The sequence below is a fragment of the Ruditapes philippinarum genome, unplaced genomic scaffold, assembly GCF_026571515.1.
Source record: "Ruditapes philippinarum isolate M1 unplaced genomic scaffold, ASM2657151v2 ctg83_1_1_1_1, whole genome shotgun sequence".
NCBI lineage: Eukaryota > Metazoa > Mollusca > Bivalvia > Venerida > Veneridae > Ruditapes > Ruditapes philippinarum.
Window position 1 is genome coordinate 389,989 of NW_026852900.1, and position 13,498 is coordinate 403,486.

At 37.2% G+C, this 13,498-nt stretch overlaps 2 protein-coding genes across 2 annotated transcripts; both read left to right on the forward strand.

Moving 5' to 3' along the window:
• The first annotated feature begins 212 nt into the window (after positions 1-212).
• LOC132727785 (uncharacterized) lies at positions 213-2,185 on the forward strand. The gene is made up of 2 exons (XM_060713372.1): positions 213-722; positions 1,016-2,185. Exon 2 carries the CDS (start codon positions 1,136-1,138, stop codon positions 2,183-2,185), a length of 1,050 nt encoding a protein of 349 aa, XP_060569355.1. The 5' UTR covers positions 213-722; positions 1,016-1,135.
• Positions 2,186-2,308: 123 nt separating this feature from the next.
• On the forward strand, positions 2,309-5,548 carry LOC132727794 (uncharacterized). The gene has a single exon (XM_060713382.1). The coding sequence runs from the start codon at positions 2,309-2,311 to the stop codon at positions 5,546-5,548; it is 3,240 nt and encodes a 1,079-aa protein (XP_060569365.1).
• The last annotated feature ends 7,950 nt before the right edge of the window (positions 5,549-13,498 follow it).

Consider the following 13,498-nt stretch of genomic DNA (forward strand, 5'->3'; position numbering starts at 1 on the left):
TTTAACTCTAGCACCAATTTTTCCAGAATTATCTCCCCATGAACTTTTTTCTCTCTCAAAAAATGTTACTTTTTACTTTGTACCGGAACGGTGTAAACTTTAGCGATGCTGCTACTGGTTTTCACGCTTTGCAGAAATTACGTTCTCCGCCTTATTTTTGCGGCAAATTAAATCTAATTTTTTCCCGCATCTCTTTGAGTTAGCGAGTAAGTTATGGCCTATTTTTGTATTATGTGATTGTTATAGTATATTTTCTTTCCTTTTCCATATAAAGATCACGTTAATTAAGCATGTAGAGTCCGTTGTGTGTGTAAAATCATAGGCGCTTTTTTGCCGTGCTAGCCGTTCCCATTCCGTACGGTTAGGTTAAGCACCACTATTTTCATTTGGGTAATATGCCACTAAATCATTGTGTGTGAAAGAAAAGATGGTTAAATAGATTTATGTTTTAACTGTTGATTTGTGACAATTTAAGTAATTTTTATACCAGTTGAGTGTTATGTTGGGCTATTTTGTAATGATGCTTGTTTAATTAAGGTGTCATGCCCTTTTGTCTTAGACTAGAACCTTTTGAGATATTTGCAGTATTATTCACTGTATTGCTTTAAAACCTTTTGATATGTTAAGGTTGTTACAATTATAATTGTTTGTTTACAGAGATGAGTGTTAAGACAGGAAGCATACTGTCCAGTCATTTCAAGCCAAGTTAGACAGTGCATGACGTAGGTCATTTTTCATATGTAAAACAAATATGTTACTTGCTACATTTTTGGACCATATATTTTGCTTACATACTTGAATAGATTTATAGACTATATTGGTTGTTGATAGAAATATTCAATTCATACTTTAACTTTCTAGTCAGTTGGTAAAACATTATTATTTTTGTGTAGCTTTATTAAATAATTTTTAGTACATCTTTTCTGGTCAACTAGTTATAACTTTGTCTCGACATATCAGAATGATAAATAACTCAAGACTTATTTACTTAATATGTATTTCTTGTTTGTTCCAGTTCTTACGAAATAAATCCATAAAGCAACTTGGGTCGTTTCGTTATCTATCTGTCAGCTAAGGACAGAACAGTAAGAAGTCGGTAGACGTCCAGCTTGATTGGTGTAGTTTCAAAGCAGCAATGTCGGATTCAGAACAGAGTGATAAACTGTTGAATGACTTTTATGAATATGATGCTAAACTTGATGACTCTGTAAAAGCAGTGTTAAAGAAAATCGATGAGAGACTAAATGAAACAGACTACGTTTCACGAGTATCTGCACAATCTGGCAGAAGTACAAACTCACAAACCAGCTCAGCAAGAGCACGCGCCAAACTAGAAGCTGCAAAGGCTCGAATGGAACTGTCAAAAAAGGAATTGGAATTGAAAACAAAGCAAGCGCTGATACAAGAAGAAAAAACAGTTCGCGTTGCAAAAGCAGATAGAGAGGAGAAGGTTATTCAAGCCGAGTTAGATCTCTTGAATGAACAAAAGATTTTTGCTGAGGCAGAAGCAGAAAATGAATTGTTTGAAACAATCAGTGAGTGTGATCTAGGTAGTTCTGTTGGAATCAAAGAAGAGGAGTCGCATGCTGAAAGAACAGAAAATTACGTGCGTGAACAACTGCATTATGTTAATGACAAAAATCAAAATGTGAACACTGAAGGAGAGCAATCTGAAATAAGACTCAATCCTAGTGCTCAAGTTTATACTCCGATACAGTCTGCAGATATGTTTAAAGACTTTGGTAAATTTCTTGTTAAAAAAGATGTAATGTTACAAAGATTTTCTAAATTCAATGATGACCCAACCCAGTACGTAATTTGGAAAAATACTTTTAAGAACGTTGTTGGGGAATTAGAGTGCACACCTAGTGAAGAAATTGATCTCCTGATGAAATGGCTCGGTCCAGAGTCATCCCAACAAGCAGGCAATTTACGAGCAGCAAACTGTCACGATCCAGTCATAGGTCTAGTGAAGATTTGGGAAAGGATGGAGGAGAGATATGGTGCACCGGAAATGGTTGAAGAAAAGCTGAGAAAAAAGCTAGAGGCCTTCCCGAGATTAGGCAATAAAGATTACAAGAAACTATACGAACTAAGTGACGTTTTGTCAGAGATAGAAAGTGTGAAAGAGGAACAATTGTATGCAAATATTGTAGGGGTATTTTGGCTCACCTATAGGGTGTAGAACCCCGACTTATTGCTAAATACAGTCCAAATCAAAACAACATGTCTGATAGGGGAGAAAGTTTAGTCTTAACACTTGTAGTCACATTCACCCTTTACCTTTTTTGTTAGCTTCATTAAAGAGATGTGTAGTTTATACAATGATCCAAGTTTCAGGCATGATCAATCTACACAGAAGGGGCACAGGGAAGAGGCGCAGCAGAGATCTGGAAGACCGTTGCGGATCAATGCAAACAAAGGTGAGGTTAACAATACAGGTAGGACGTGCCCTTTACACAAATACGCGCAACATACGCTTGACACCTGCAGAGAATTTAGGAAAAAGCCCATAGAGGAACGAAGGCAGTTTTTAAAAGATAATAAGTTGTGCTTCAGGTGTTGCAAGTTTGAACATAGAATTAGGGACTGCAAGGTACCAATTAAGTGTGATGAATGCAATAGTTTGAAACATACAAGTAGCCTACATTTTGATTGGAAACCAACAGAAAAGTATGACAAGCAAAAGGACAATGACAAGAAGCAAGAGAGTCCAAGTTCAAGAAGTCACGATAGTGTTAACTCCAAGTGTTCTAAATTGTGTGGAGATGCTTCTTTGTGCAAATCATGTGCCAAAATACTTAAGGTTAACGTATACCACAAGGATAATACCAATTTTAAAGTAAAAATGTACGTTGTCCTTGACGATCAAAGTAATAGAACGTTGGCAAACTCTCGCTTCTTTGACATCTTCAAGAACATCTGCTCTTATAAAGAGATAGAATATACCTTGTCTTCATGTAGCGGAAAAGTTACCACATCTGGGCGCACAGGACAAGGTTTCATTATAGAGGGTAGTGAAGGACCCAAGTTCAATTTACCATTAATTACCGAGTGTTCAGAAATTCCGGACAACAAGGAAGAAATTGCAACTCCTGACGTGGCACTGAAATATTCTTACCTTCGTCGAATTGCTGACGATATACCAGACTTAGACGAGGAAGCAGACATCATGTTGTTAATTGGCAGAGACCTCCCTGACGTACACCATGTGAAAGACCAAATTGTCGGTCCGGATGGTCCCTATGCACAGTTGCTTAACTTAGGATGGGTCATTATCGGAGAAACATGTATTAGGAATGCCCACATACCTCCTATCTATGTTAAGAAAACTTCTATTCGAGACGGACGACAGTCGATTCTCCCCTCTTGTTCAAAACTTTATACTATAAAGCACCATAGTGTTGATGATTGCCATGGTTTGGCATGTGATCTTTTTGTTAGAGATAGAGACGACAATAAAGTTGGCACCTCCATAGAGGATCGAGAATTTCTGTCAATCATGGAAACAAAGTGTAAGAAAGACGAAAGAGGTTATTGGGTAGCACCACTTCCTTTTAGATTGGACAGACCGTTGTTACCAAACAATCGCGATATCGCCCTTAGACGAGCATTGATGTTGGACGCAAGCCTCAAAAGAAATACAACCAAGGCAAAGCACTTTGTTGAATTTATGTCAAAGGTCATGAAGTCGGGAGCTGCAGAGGTTGCACCACCATTGGGCAATGGAGAAGTCTGGTATTTGCCAATTTTTGGTATATACCATCCTAAAAAACCAGACAAAATTAGAGGCGTATTTGATTCCTCAGCCATCTGCAAAGGAACATCCTTGAACAGTACCCTATTGTGTGGACCAAACCTGATCAATAGTCTGTTAGCAGTATTATTACGGTTCCGTAAAGACTCTTGTGCAGTAATTGCGGATATAGAACAAATGTTTTACTCCTTTCTTGTGCAGGAGAACCATCGCGACTACTTAAGGTTCTTTTGGTATAGGAACAATGACCCTGATGACAGTTTGATAGAGTACCGCATGTGTGCTCACGTGTTTGGGAATAGCCCATCACCAGCAGTCGCTAATTACTGTTTACGAAAGACTGTTGAAGATGCAGAGAAGGATGTAAATGCCTTTGTCAACAACAATTTTTATGTAGATGATGGCCTTATTTCCCTACCAAATACTAATGACACTATAAGCCTCATGAAGAGAACCCAGGCTTGTCTCAGTACTGCCAATCTAAGACTCCATAAGATAGCCTCTAACAAAAAACAGGTCATGAAGGCCTTTCCTGAAGAAGACTTACAAAATGATCTTAAATCACTTAACCTTGATGTAGACAAGCTACCTGTGAACCAGAGCCTTGGTTTGTCTTGGGAACTAAACTCTGATAGTTTTAGATTTAGCCTGGAACTTGAATCGAAGCCTTACACACGCCGTGGTCTTCTCTCAACTCTGAATAGTGTGTACGACCCCCTTGGTTTCGCAGCGCCTTTCACCATTCGCGGAAAGATGTTACTCCGAGAAATTACTACAGGCTGCGACTGGGACGAACCCCTTAATCCTGATTTACAGACAAAGTGGGATGCCTGGAAACATTCTTTGCTGTCTCTGCGTGAACTCACAATCCCACGAATGTACTTACCTGAGTCATTGAGTATGTGTATTGACAAACATCTGTGCATCTTCTCGGACGCATCTGAAAAGGCTGTAAGTGCAGTAGCGTATATAAGGTCTCAGAGTGACAGTGGTGAAGTTTTAACAGGGTTTGTCATTGGTAAGAGTAAGTTAGCCCCTACACATGGTCATACCATACCTAGGTTAGAGCTTTGTGCAGCCCTCCTAGCAGCAGAACTAGGTGAGACAGTTATCAGTGCCCTTGACGTAACTTTCAACTCTGTTAGGTATTACACCGACAGCCGTGTAGTGCTTGGTTACATCAACAATACAACCAGACGTTTTTTCAACTATGTATGTAATAGAGTACAGAGGATTCTCTTCTTAACGAAAGCTGACCAATGGCAGTATGTGAATACAAAATCCAACCCCGCTGATATTGGGAGCAGAGGATGTATGTCCCCAGAACTGTTGACTACTTGGTTACAAGGTCCAGACCTTTTGCAGACTGCAAAAATGGACACTTCTGAAACCTTTCCCTTGATCTTACCGGATAAAGAGGTACGGCAAGCAGTTTCTGTGCTGAAGTCCTCAGTAACTACGAGCACAGCAGACCACTTTGAACGGTTTTCTTGTTGGAGAAGACTGGTAACAGCATTTGTTGTCCTTAAGAGAGCTGCTAGAAACTTTAAATCCCGCAAATCATCTGATTTGAACAAATCTGCTTGCGACAAGATATCTACATTGGTGGACTATCGCAAAGAAGCAGAACTCTTCATTGTTAGAGCGAGTCAGTCGAAGACATATTATGATGAAATAAAGTGTCTTCAGAAGTCAAAACCAGTTGATAGGAACAGCCCAATTGTTCAACTTAATCCAGTTTTGGACAAGGATCAGAATATTCGTGTTGTGAGCTTTATGTCTTATAGATAAGCCCAAACTTTTCTAAAGACTTATGAAACCGAGTACCTTGTTATCAAGCAGAGATACATCTCAAACATTTACTGCTGCGTTAACTACGCTATACCTATGTAACCCCAAGACACACATACTGAAGAGCTATACGTAACGCGTGGATATTGGATTGTTGGGGCCAAGAGGCTTATATCACGTATACTTCATAGATGTGTAACTTGCCGTAAAGGTCGTGGGAAAACAGAACATCAGTTGATGGCTGATTTACCGACAGATAGGCTAGTTCCTGGTCCTCCTTTTTCTTACGTAGGTGTTGACGTCTTTGGACCCTGGGAGGTGGTAGCACGACGCACCAGGGGAGGAGTTGCTCATGCAAAACGTTGGGCTGCACTTTTCACATGCTTAACCACCCGAGCAGTCCATATAGAAGTTCTTGAGGAGATGTCCAGCTCATCCTTTATCAACGCATTACGCCGCTTTATCGCTGTTAGAGGGAATGTTAAAGAATTCCGTTCGGACCGTGGCACAAACTTTGTCGGGGCGATGGATGATCTGAAATTTTAACGCTTGTAAAATGTGAAGAGTTGAACCCGTGGCGTACTGTTGGCTAAGAGCGTGTACAATGGAAATTAAAACCCCACTCTTCCACCATGGGTGCGAGTCTGGGAGCGAGTGAATATGGGATGTTCAAAGATACTTGGAATAATGTCATTCAAAGGCTGCAACCCAGCATTTCAATGAGGTGTTTAAGTGACCTTCATGGCAAGGTGATGCCATTGACTCAATGACCTATTGCACCGACTCTCTAACGATCCAGACAATGTAGCCTTTCTGTACTCCTTACAATTTTATTGAACCAGAAGATTGATGGACCCTCCATTGTTTTGACTATGGCACCTCCAGACAGTACAAGAACAGGGAAGATTGTACCAGGTCTTTTGACTGTTCTGAAAAACAGATAGAAGGAAACTACAAAAACCTAAATATAAAGCTTCAATCAATGAGAAATGGCAAAAGCAAGAAGTGGCAGTCAATGATGCGAGACTGTTTTGGCTATTGAAGGATAAGACTATTGTTCGTGCAGAATGGCCTGTCGGTGTGGTTATTAATGCAATACCTAGTGAGAGTGACAAACTTGTTAGAAAAGCTGAAGTCCGAGTCTGCAAACATGGCAGATGTAGCACTTTAACTCGCCCAATTACTGATATGATTCTTCTTGTTAATTAAGACTTAATCAAAAAACGCTAGATATAGGATTTTGTGCTTAATTGATGTTACCTCTGTTAAAACATGTTTTTGGTTACTAGTATATTACTTGAACTCTGTGTACCTGCTTGATTGATTGTACTGGCCAGTATGTGTGACTGCTGAAGTGTATGTATGGTGTATGATATTTTTTCACTTGAATTGTATCTTTTCATGTTTTTTCTGTAATATTAGTTGTGTGACTTGTAAATACCTATGTGCATTAGTAAATTTTGTGTCAATGTTGAGGACAAGACTCATATCTTCAGTACCACATTACAATATTTATGTTCATTTTGATATAATTATGTACCTTAGGTCATTTATGCTATAATTGTAAACTTTTTTCATGTATCACTTTCATATGCATTTATGATAATTGTATGTTAATAGGTCTTTTTTTTATCTTGTTTGAACACTACAGTGAATTTTAAGGTGTTCCACACATGAGTGCATTAATTAAGGTGGTTCTCACATTAGGTTGTTTGTTTTAAGGTGATTCCTCACAGGGGGAGTGTACCGGAACGGTGTAAACTTTAGCGATGCTGCTACTGGTTTTCACGCTTTGCAGAAATTACGTTCTCCGCCTTATTTTGCGGCAAATTAAATCTAATTTTTTCCCGCATCTCTTTGAGTTAGCGAGTAAGTTATGGCCTATTTTTGTATTATGTGATTGTTATAGTATATTTTCTTTCCTTTTCCATATAAAGATCACGTTAATTAAGCATGTAGAGTCCGTTAGTGGTGTGTAAAATCATTAGGCGACAGTTTGCCGTGCAGCCTTGCCCATTCCTACGGATTAGGTAGCACCGATATTATTCAGTTCTTGGTAATGCCACGAGATCATTGATGTGGAAGAAGGAAGAGGGGTGGTTAAAGTTAGAGCTTGTATGTGGTTTTTAGACGTGTGTGATTTTGTGACAAGGTGTTGTAAGTAATAGTGGGGGGTGGGGGGGTGGGGGTATGACAGTGTAGTGTTATTTGGGCTATTTGTGAAGTGGATGCATTGTTAGAGGAAGGGCGTGGGGGGGTTGGGGGTTCATGCCCCTTTGGTCTGGTGGAGAGATACGCTTTTGAGGGATGTGCGGGAGTGATGGTTATTAAGCGGTGGTATTGAGCTTTTAAGGGAGACCTTTGTGATGGATGTAAGGTGTGTTAGTGCAGGTTATAGATTGGGGTGTGGGTTTACTAGGATGGGATGAGTGTGGTGAGGGAGAGGGAGGAACATGGTCCAGTCATTTCAGTAGCCAGAGAGACATGCGTATTGATCGGGGTGGTCATGTGTTCGGGGAGTGAGCGAGAAGTGTGTACTTGCTTACATTGTTGGTACCAGTATGATTTGGCTTACGTACTGGAAGGTAGATTTAGGGTATGAGCGGGGGTATGAGTGTGTGTTGAGAGAGAGTGAGATTCATACTTAACTTGTCGTGGGGGTCAGTTGGTGGTAGATAGAGATTAGTTGGAGTGTTGTGGGGGGGGTGGTTAGCTTTGGATTAAGATGTTTGTAGTAAATCTTGTTTGCTGGGGTCAACTAGTTATAACTTTGTCTCGGACCAATAATCAGAATGATAAATAACTCAGACTTATTTCACTTCAATATGTAGTTTCTGTTTGTTCCAGTCTTACGAAATAAATCCAAAGCAGACTTGGTGTCGTTTCGTTATCTATCTGTTCAGCTAAGGACAGAACATACTTTCTTTTTTATTCTTAAGGTATCTACTTCTATAACTTCAAATATATTTTCCTTATCATGTGTGACAAGTTTCATAACTGAAGCATGAATATATCCAGGATTATTTCCCCCATTAAACTTTTTTTTTAAATAAAAATTGATATTTTATAACCTAAAACAATAACATGGCAAGCTTCATAACTCTAGCATCAATATTTTCAGAATCATCATCCCTTTATACTCAAAATTCCTTATTAAATTCGGACTTCAACAAGAGCTGTCACACATGAAGCGACGAATGCCCCCGAAAAGGTTCTTAAGCATGCAGGACTGGTAGTATGAAAAAGAAAAAAAGAGATTTGAAAGTAACTAATTGCTTAATATTTTTCTTTGTACTATTGTACCTATAATCTCTAATTGTTGATAGCGTGAACCTTCAAGAACCTTGAAGAAGGGACGTGGTTCCTGGACTCGACAGAATGTTGTCATGAGATAGACATTTGTGCCAAGTATTATTTTAAAATCCCTCAATACATGACAAAATTACATACCGCACACGATTGTGTTGTGTAAGTGGTTACACATGGACGGACAGACGGACATGAGCCTTAGCTGTGATACATCGTCCTGATGTGGTAGACATTTGTGCCAAGTTATTATAAAATCTTTCCATGCATGACAAAGTTAGAGTGTGGACATGAATGTGTGTATCTTCAAACTCTTTTCGAGGAGAATGAGTACCCTTAAACTATAAGTATGACTTTGACCTGAAGGTAGGGACATGTGTCTTAGTGTACATTTCGCTCATTGATGTGGAAGATTTATTGCCTAGTTATTTCGGTAATCCTTCAGGCATGCGTTGTGTAACTATAAACCTTAATTTTGAATATATGTGAACTTCAAATGAAATGTGACCTTACCTCTTGACGGTAGGGGCGTGGATGAAATGGACGCCACAGCATTCATCTGTGATTGGGAATAGGCAGTTTTATGCAGTTATTGAAAATTCTTTCCATGCATGACAAAATTTTACATTCCACGACACACAATGTGGAAAACCAAGTACAATTTACTTCTGATAAAGTGAAATAATTCACAAATGTTACGTGTGACTTGACCTCTAAGGGTAGGACCGTAATGCTGTGGACGCACACATCCTCTTGAGTTTCGTGACATGTTAATGCCACTATTTTGAGTTTCAATAATCATTCCGATGCATGACAATTATTGAGTCCGGACACGAATGAATGCACGGGCGCACAGACAGATGACGTTCTCAGTACAGACAGAACGAGCGTGCGATTTGAATATGGTTCCTTCAGCAGCAAAAAAAACCTGTTTTGTTTTTTTTGTTTTGTTTTTTTTTTTTAATTTTTTCCAAAAACCCACCTTATATACACTGCGATTATGATTTATAACTCAAGTCCTGTCATTTCTAGAATTTCTCCCATTTCATGTTTTTGAACTAGGTATTGATTTGAAAATTAAATCTTAATTTCAAAGAATTACTCTTTCGTTATCGATAGAATGACAATCAAACTTCTAGACTTCAGATAAATAGTCCTTTGTCATTACTTTGATCATGCATGAAAAGGTTCATAACTCTAGCATCCTTATTCCAAGAGATATTTCCTCTTTAAACTTAATGTAATTCACTGAGGTATGATATGCATTTAATATGAAGTAATTTACGCAAGTATTTTCATTGTGAGTTGTAAGTGATTAAAAACCTTTTTAAATGTAATCCATTTTTTTTGTCTTTAACTATTTTATAAAATTGTATGTAACTCTTTACACTCAAAAGTTAAATCTTATTAGTTTTTCGTTACATCTATGAATGTTCTCTATGTCTTCAAGCTTAAACTATACATTCTTGAAACATGATAGGATCATAAAACATTCAAGGGTGCTGCTATCAGCAATACAGTGACAAGCCGTGTAATTATATTTAAATGCTCATCACTGACTAGAGATAGGAAATTTTGGGGAAAAACTGGAAATCTTGGGTTTATGCGTAGGACTAAACAATCTTATTATTTAACTCCATGGTGAAATATATCTACATTTTCTATTTTTTTCTTATTTTCTGTGATAATGCAAAACTACTGTGATAATATAGAATGCTTAAGTCTACAGTCAAGCTACTGAAATCTAATGAGCATATTTTGCACATTAATTTACAAAAGCAATTAAGTAAACCTATACTTAGAAATTCTAAGATTGTTTCGGAGATTGTATTACTTCTTTATCTATTTTTTTTCTTAAGAAATAAAATTATGGCTCTCTGGTGTCATTTTGTTCTATTGTTGGTTCACAGGACCCCATTGGACATAAGCTTACCAGCTTATATGATGGGGTATCCTTGTAACTATATAGATCACTTTTAATTAAATTTATTTCTCTATGTATACTTAACCTATATATAATTGCTGGTATTTTTTATCCACCATATAATAGCTTAACATCTATGTTAATCTACATAGACTTTATGTGTCAGTAATTAAAAAAAAAATGTGCCCCTAGCCATTAAGTCTCTTAATCTGATGTGTGATTCTTCCCTATTTTATCCTAGCTATGTCTTATTTGCCTTTAGTCCTTTATTTGATTTATTTAGTTTTATGAATTGATATTTAAATTTGTTAAACCGTTATTTTTATAACATGTATATCTTTTATGTAACTGTGATCTATGTTGTTGCAATAAATAAATAAATAAATAAATAAATAAATAAATAAATAAAATGGGCTACAGCCCTCCCCCATTCCCAGACGCCCTAACTAGTCTCATATTTTTTTTTCTGTTAAAAAGCAGATAAATATAAAATACACGTATCTGCAAAAACTGGCAATGGTGCTACAATTAAACATGTCTTACATGAAAGATTGCTTTATGCAAATTATGTAGTGTTCAAGAAAAGACCCTGATGGAAGTCAGTAAATCCTTTTTTATTCGAGCGTGGACCCAGGTCTGCTGATTGAGCTTCCTATCATAAAATTCGTTCATTTAAGACACGAACTGTATGCCTTGAGGCAAATTAAACGACATCATCTAATAGATATTGATGAACAACGTTTTCATTAGATTACTTTACTGAGTAACAAGTCTAAAAAAGGTAGAAACAACCCCTTTTGATGTGACGATGGTACATTCTACTCGTAAATTAAGCTAGTGTCTTAATTACTTTTGAACTCTTTTCTTTACATAGAATATGATGTAAAATTTTAACCAATAAGCATTTCAAAAATCATCTCTTTTTTTAATGGTTTATAATTATTTTATTTTTTTTCTTCCTGTTTGGCAAGAATACCATTTTATTTTCCTGAAGAACCATGGTGGCTGATTTGTGCCATTCGTGTTTTCGATGCAGATTGATTATTAAAACTTCGCCCCGCGGGGACACGGAGCGAGATTTAAAAAATATAACGGCGGCGGCGCGGAGCGAAAACACACTTATTAGCGCCCTTGATAAAAAGCGTGTTTTCTCTTTGCGCCACCGCCATTTTAATTTGTTAATTCTTGAGTTTTCGCTTCGCAGGGCCGCGGGGCCAAACCACGCTAATAAGTGGGGGCGCAGGGCGAAGTTTTATTAATTAAATTTCGCCCTGCGCCCCGCTAATTAGCGACTTTTCGCTCCGCGCCCCGATTTTTTAACTTGTTATTTCTCGACTTTTCGCGGTCGCGGAACGAAAACACGATTGTCCCATATCAGCCACCATAAAGAACTCTTTCTCCTGCCTGTATTATGCAGCTTTATTCATTTAAGTATGAAGAGAAAGTTCTTTTACAAGGTTAAACATTTGAGCATTATATGCTATGTGTATACATTGTATTATATGTTTATATGTTATGTCTTATTTAAATATCATGCAATTTTAAAGCAAATAAAGATACTTGTGATATATGTGATTGCGAACAGGTGAAAGGTAAAATAAGTTAACATAGTTCCTTTCAATTTTACACTGAACTTCGCATAAATGATAAATACCTCAAGAAGCCCAACGAAATTAATCTAAATGTCCATCGGAATTTAACTGTAACGTTCAACTTAAAAAAGAGTGGGCTTCCTTCATTCATTATTTTAGGCAGAATTATATTTTATCCTTAACATCTTTTTTAATTTTAATTGTTGGTCACTGCCATAACAGCCAATGTATTGAAATATATACACATATAGTTAATTTAGTTCCAATTGAAAAAAAAAATTCGCTCAAATTGGTTTGTGTTGTAATTTTCTTATATTGCACAGAACGTACATAACTATACCTTGTTTTAACTTCTTTAAATATCATCTGGAAGTTTATATCTATCGTTGTTTTAATTTCTCTTTATCTCATCAGAAAGTATATACGACTCGTACTTGAAACAGAACCTGGTTTCGTATATAATGGAAAACACAATTGTTAAATTGCATTAAATTAAATTAAATAAAATATACCCCGGATCGTCTACGAGGGCTAATTTCAAGGTTCCAAAAAGAACAACAACAAAAATAAAAACAATGGAATAAATAAGATGTAAACAGCTCTTTCCAGGAAAAAAAGTTCGTCTATTTTTTTCTTTTAACCTTGATAAACATATTAACCGGATACAAATGAACGCAGGGTACGCTGATTGGCTGAGTCCAAGAATGAACTGAGGGCGTCGATTGGCTGGTTGGATAAAAATAGATCGGCTGCCGGTGAGGGGAGCCCTCTCATTGGACAATTTATTTATACACTTTTCCGATAATGTGCTTTAAAAATGACCAATGGGCGAGCATATTTGTTAATGATTTCAGGGACAGGATTAAGGTAGGTGTATACCGTATATACGTAACATCTCGACGATTGTCATTCTTTAAAGTCAAAGAATGATAAAAAAAGGGTGAAACGAAGAGATATAGAATTTGAAGGCGATATTTAAAAAAAAAGCTACAAACAATGTCAGGTCATCAGTACTTTTGACTTGTAAAAACTATAATAATCAGTAAATAAACAATATTCAGTTCAATACTGTACTTGAAAAACTAATACTTTAATACATTTATAATTAATTAAGTAAAAAACGGAAAA

Coding starts and splice junctions, on each gene's coding strand:
- LOC132727785 (XM_060713372.1), top strand. CDS start 1,136: ATGTCGGATTCAGAACAGAGTGATAAACTGTTGAATGACTTTTATGAA.
- LOC132727794 (XM_060713382.1), top strand. CDS start 2,309: ATGTGTAGTTTATACAATGATCCAAGTTTCAGGCATGATCAATCTACA.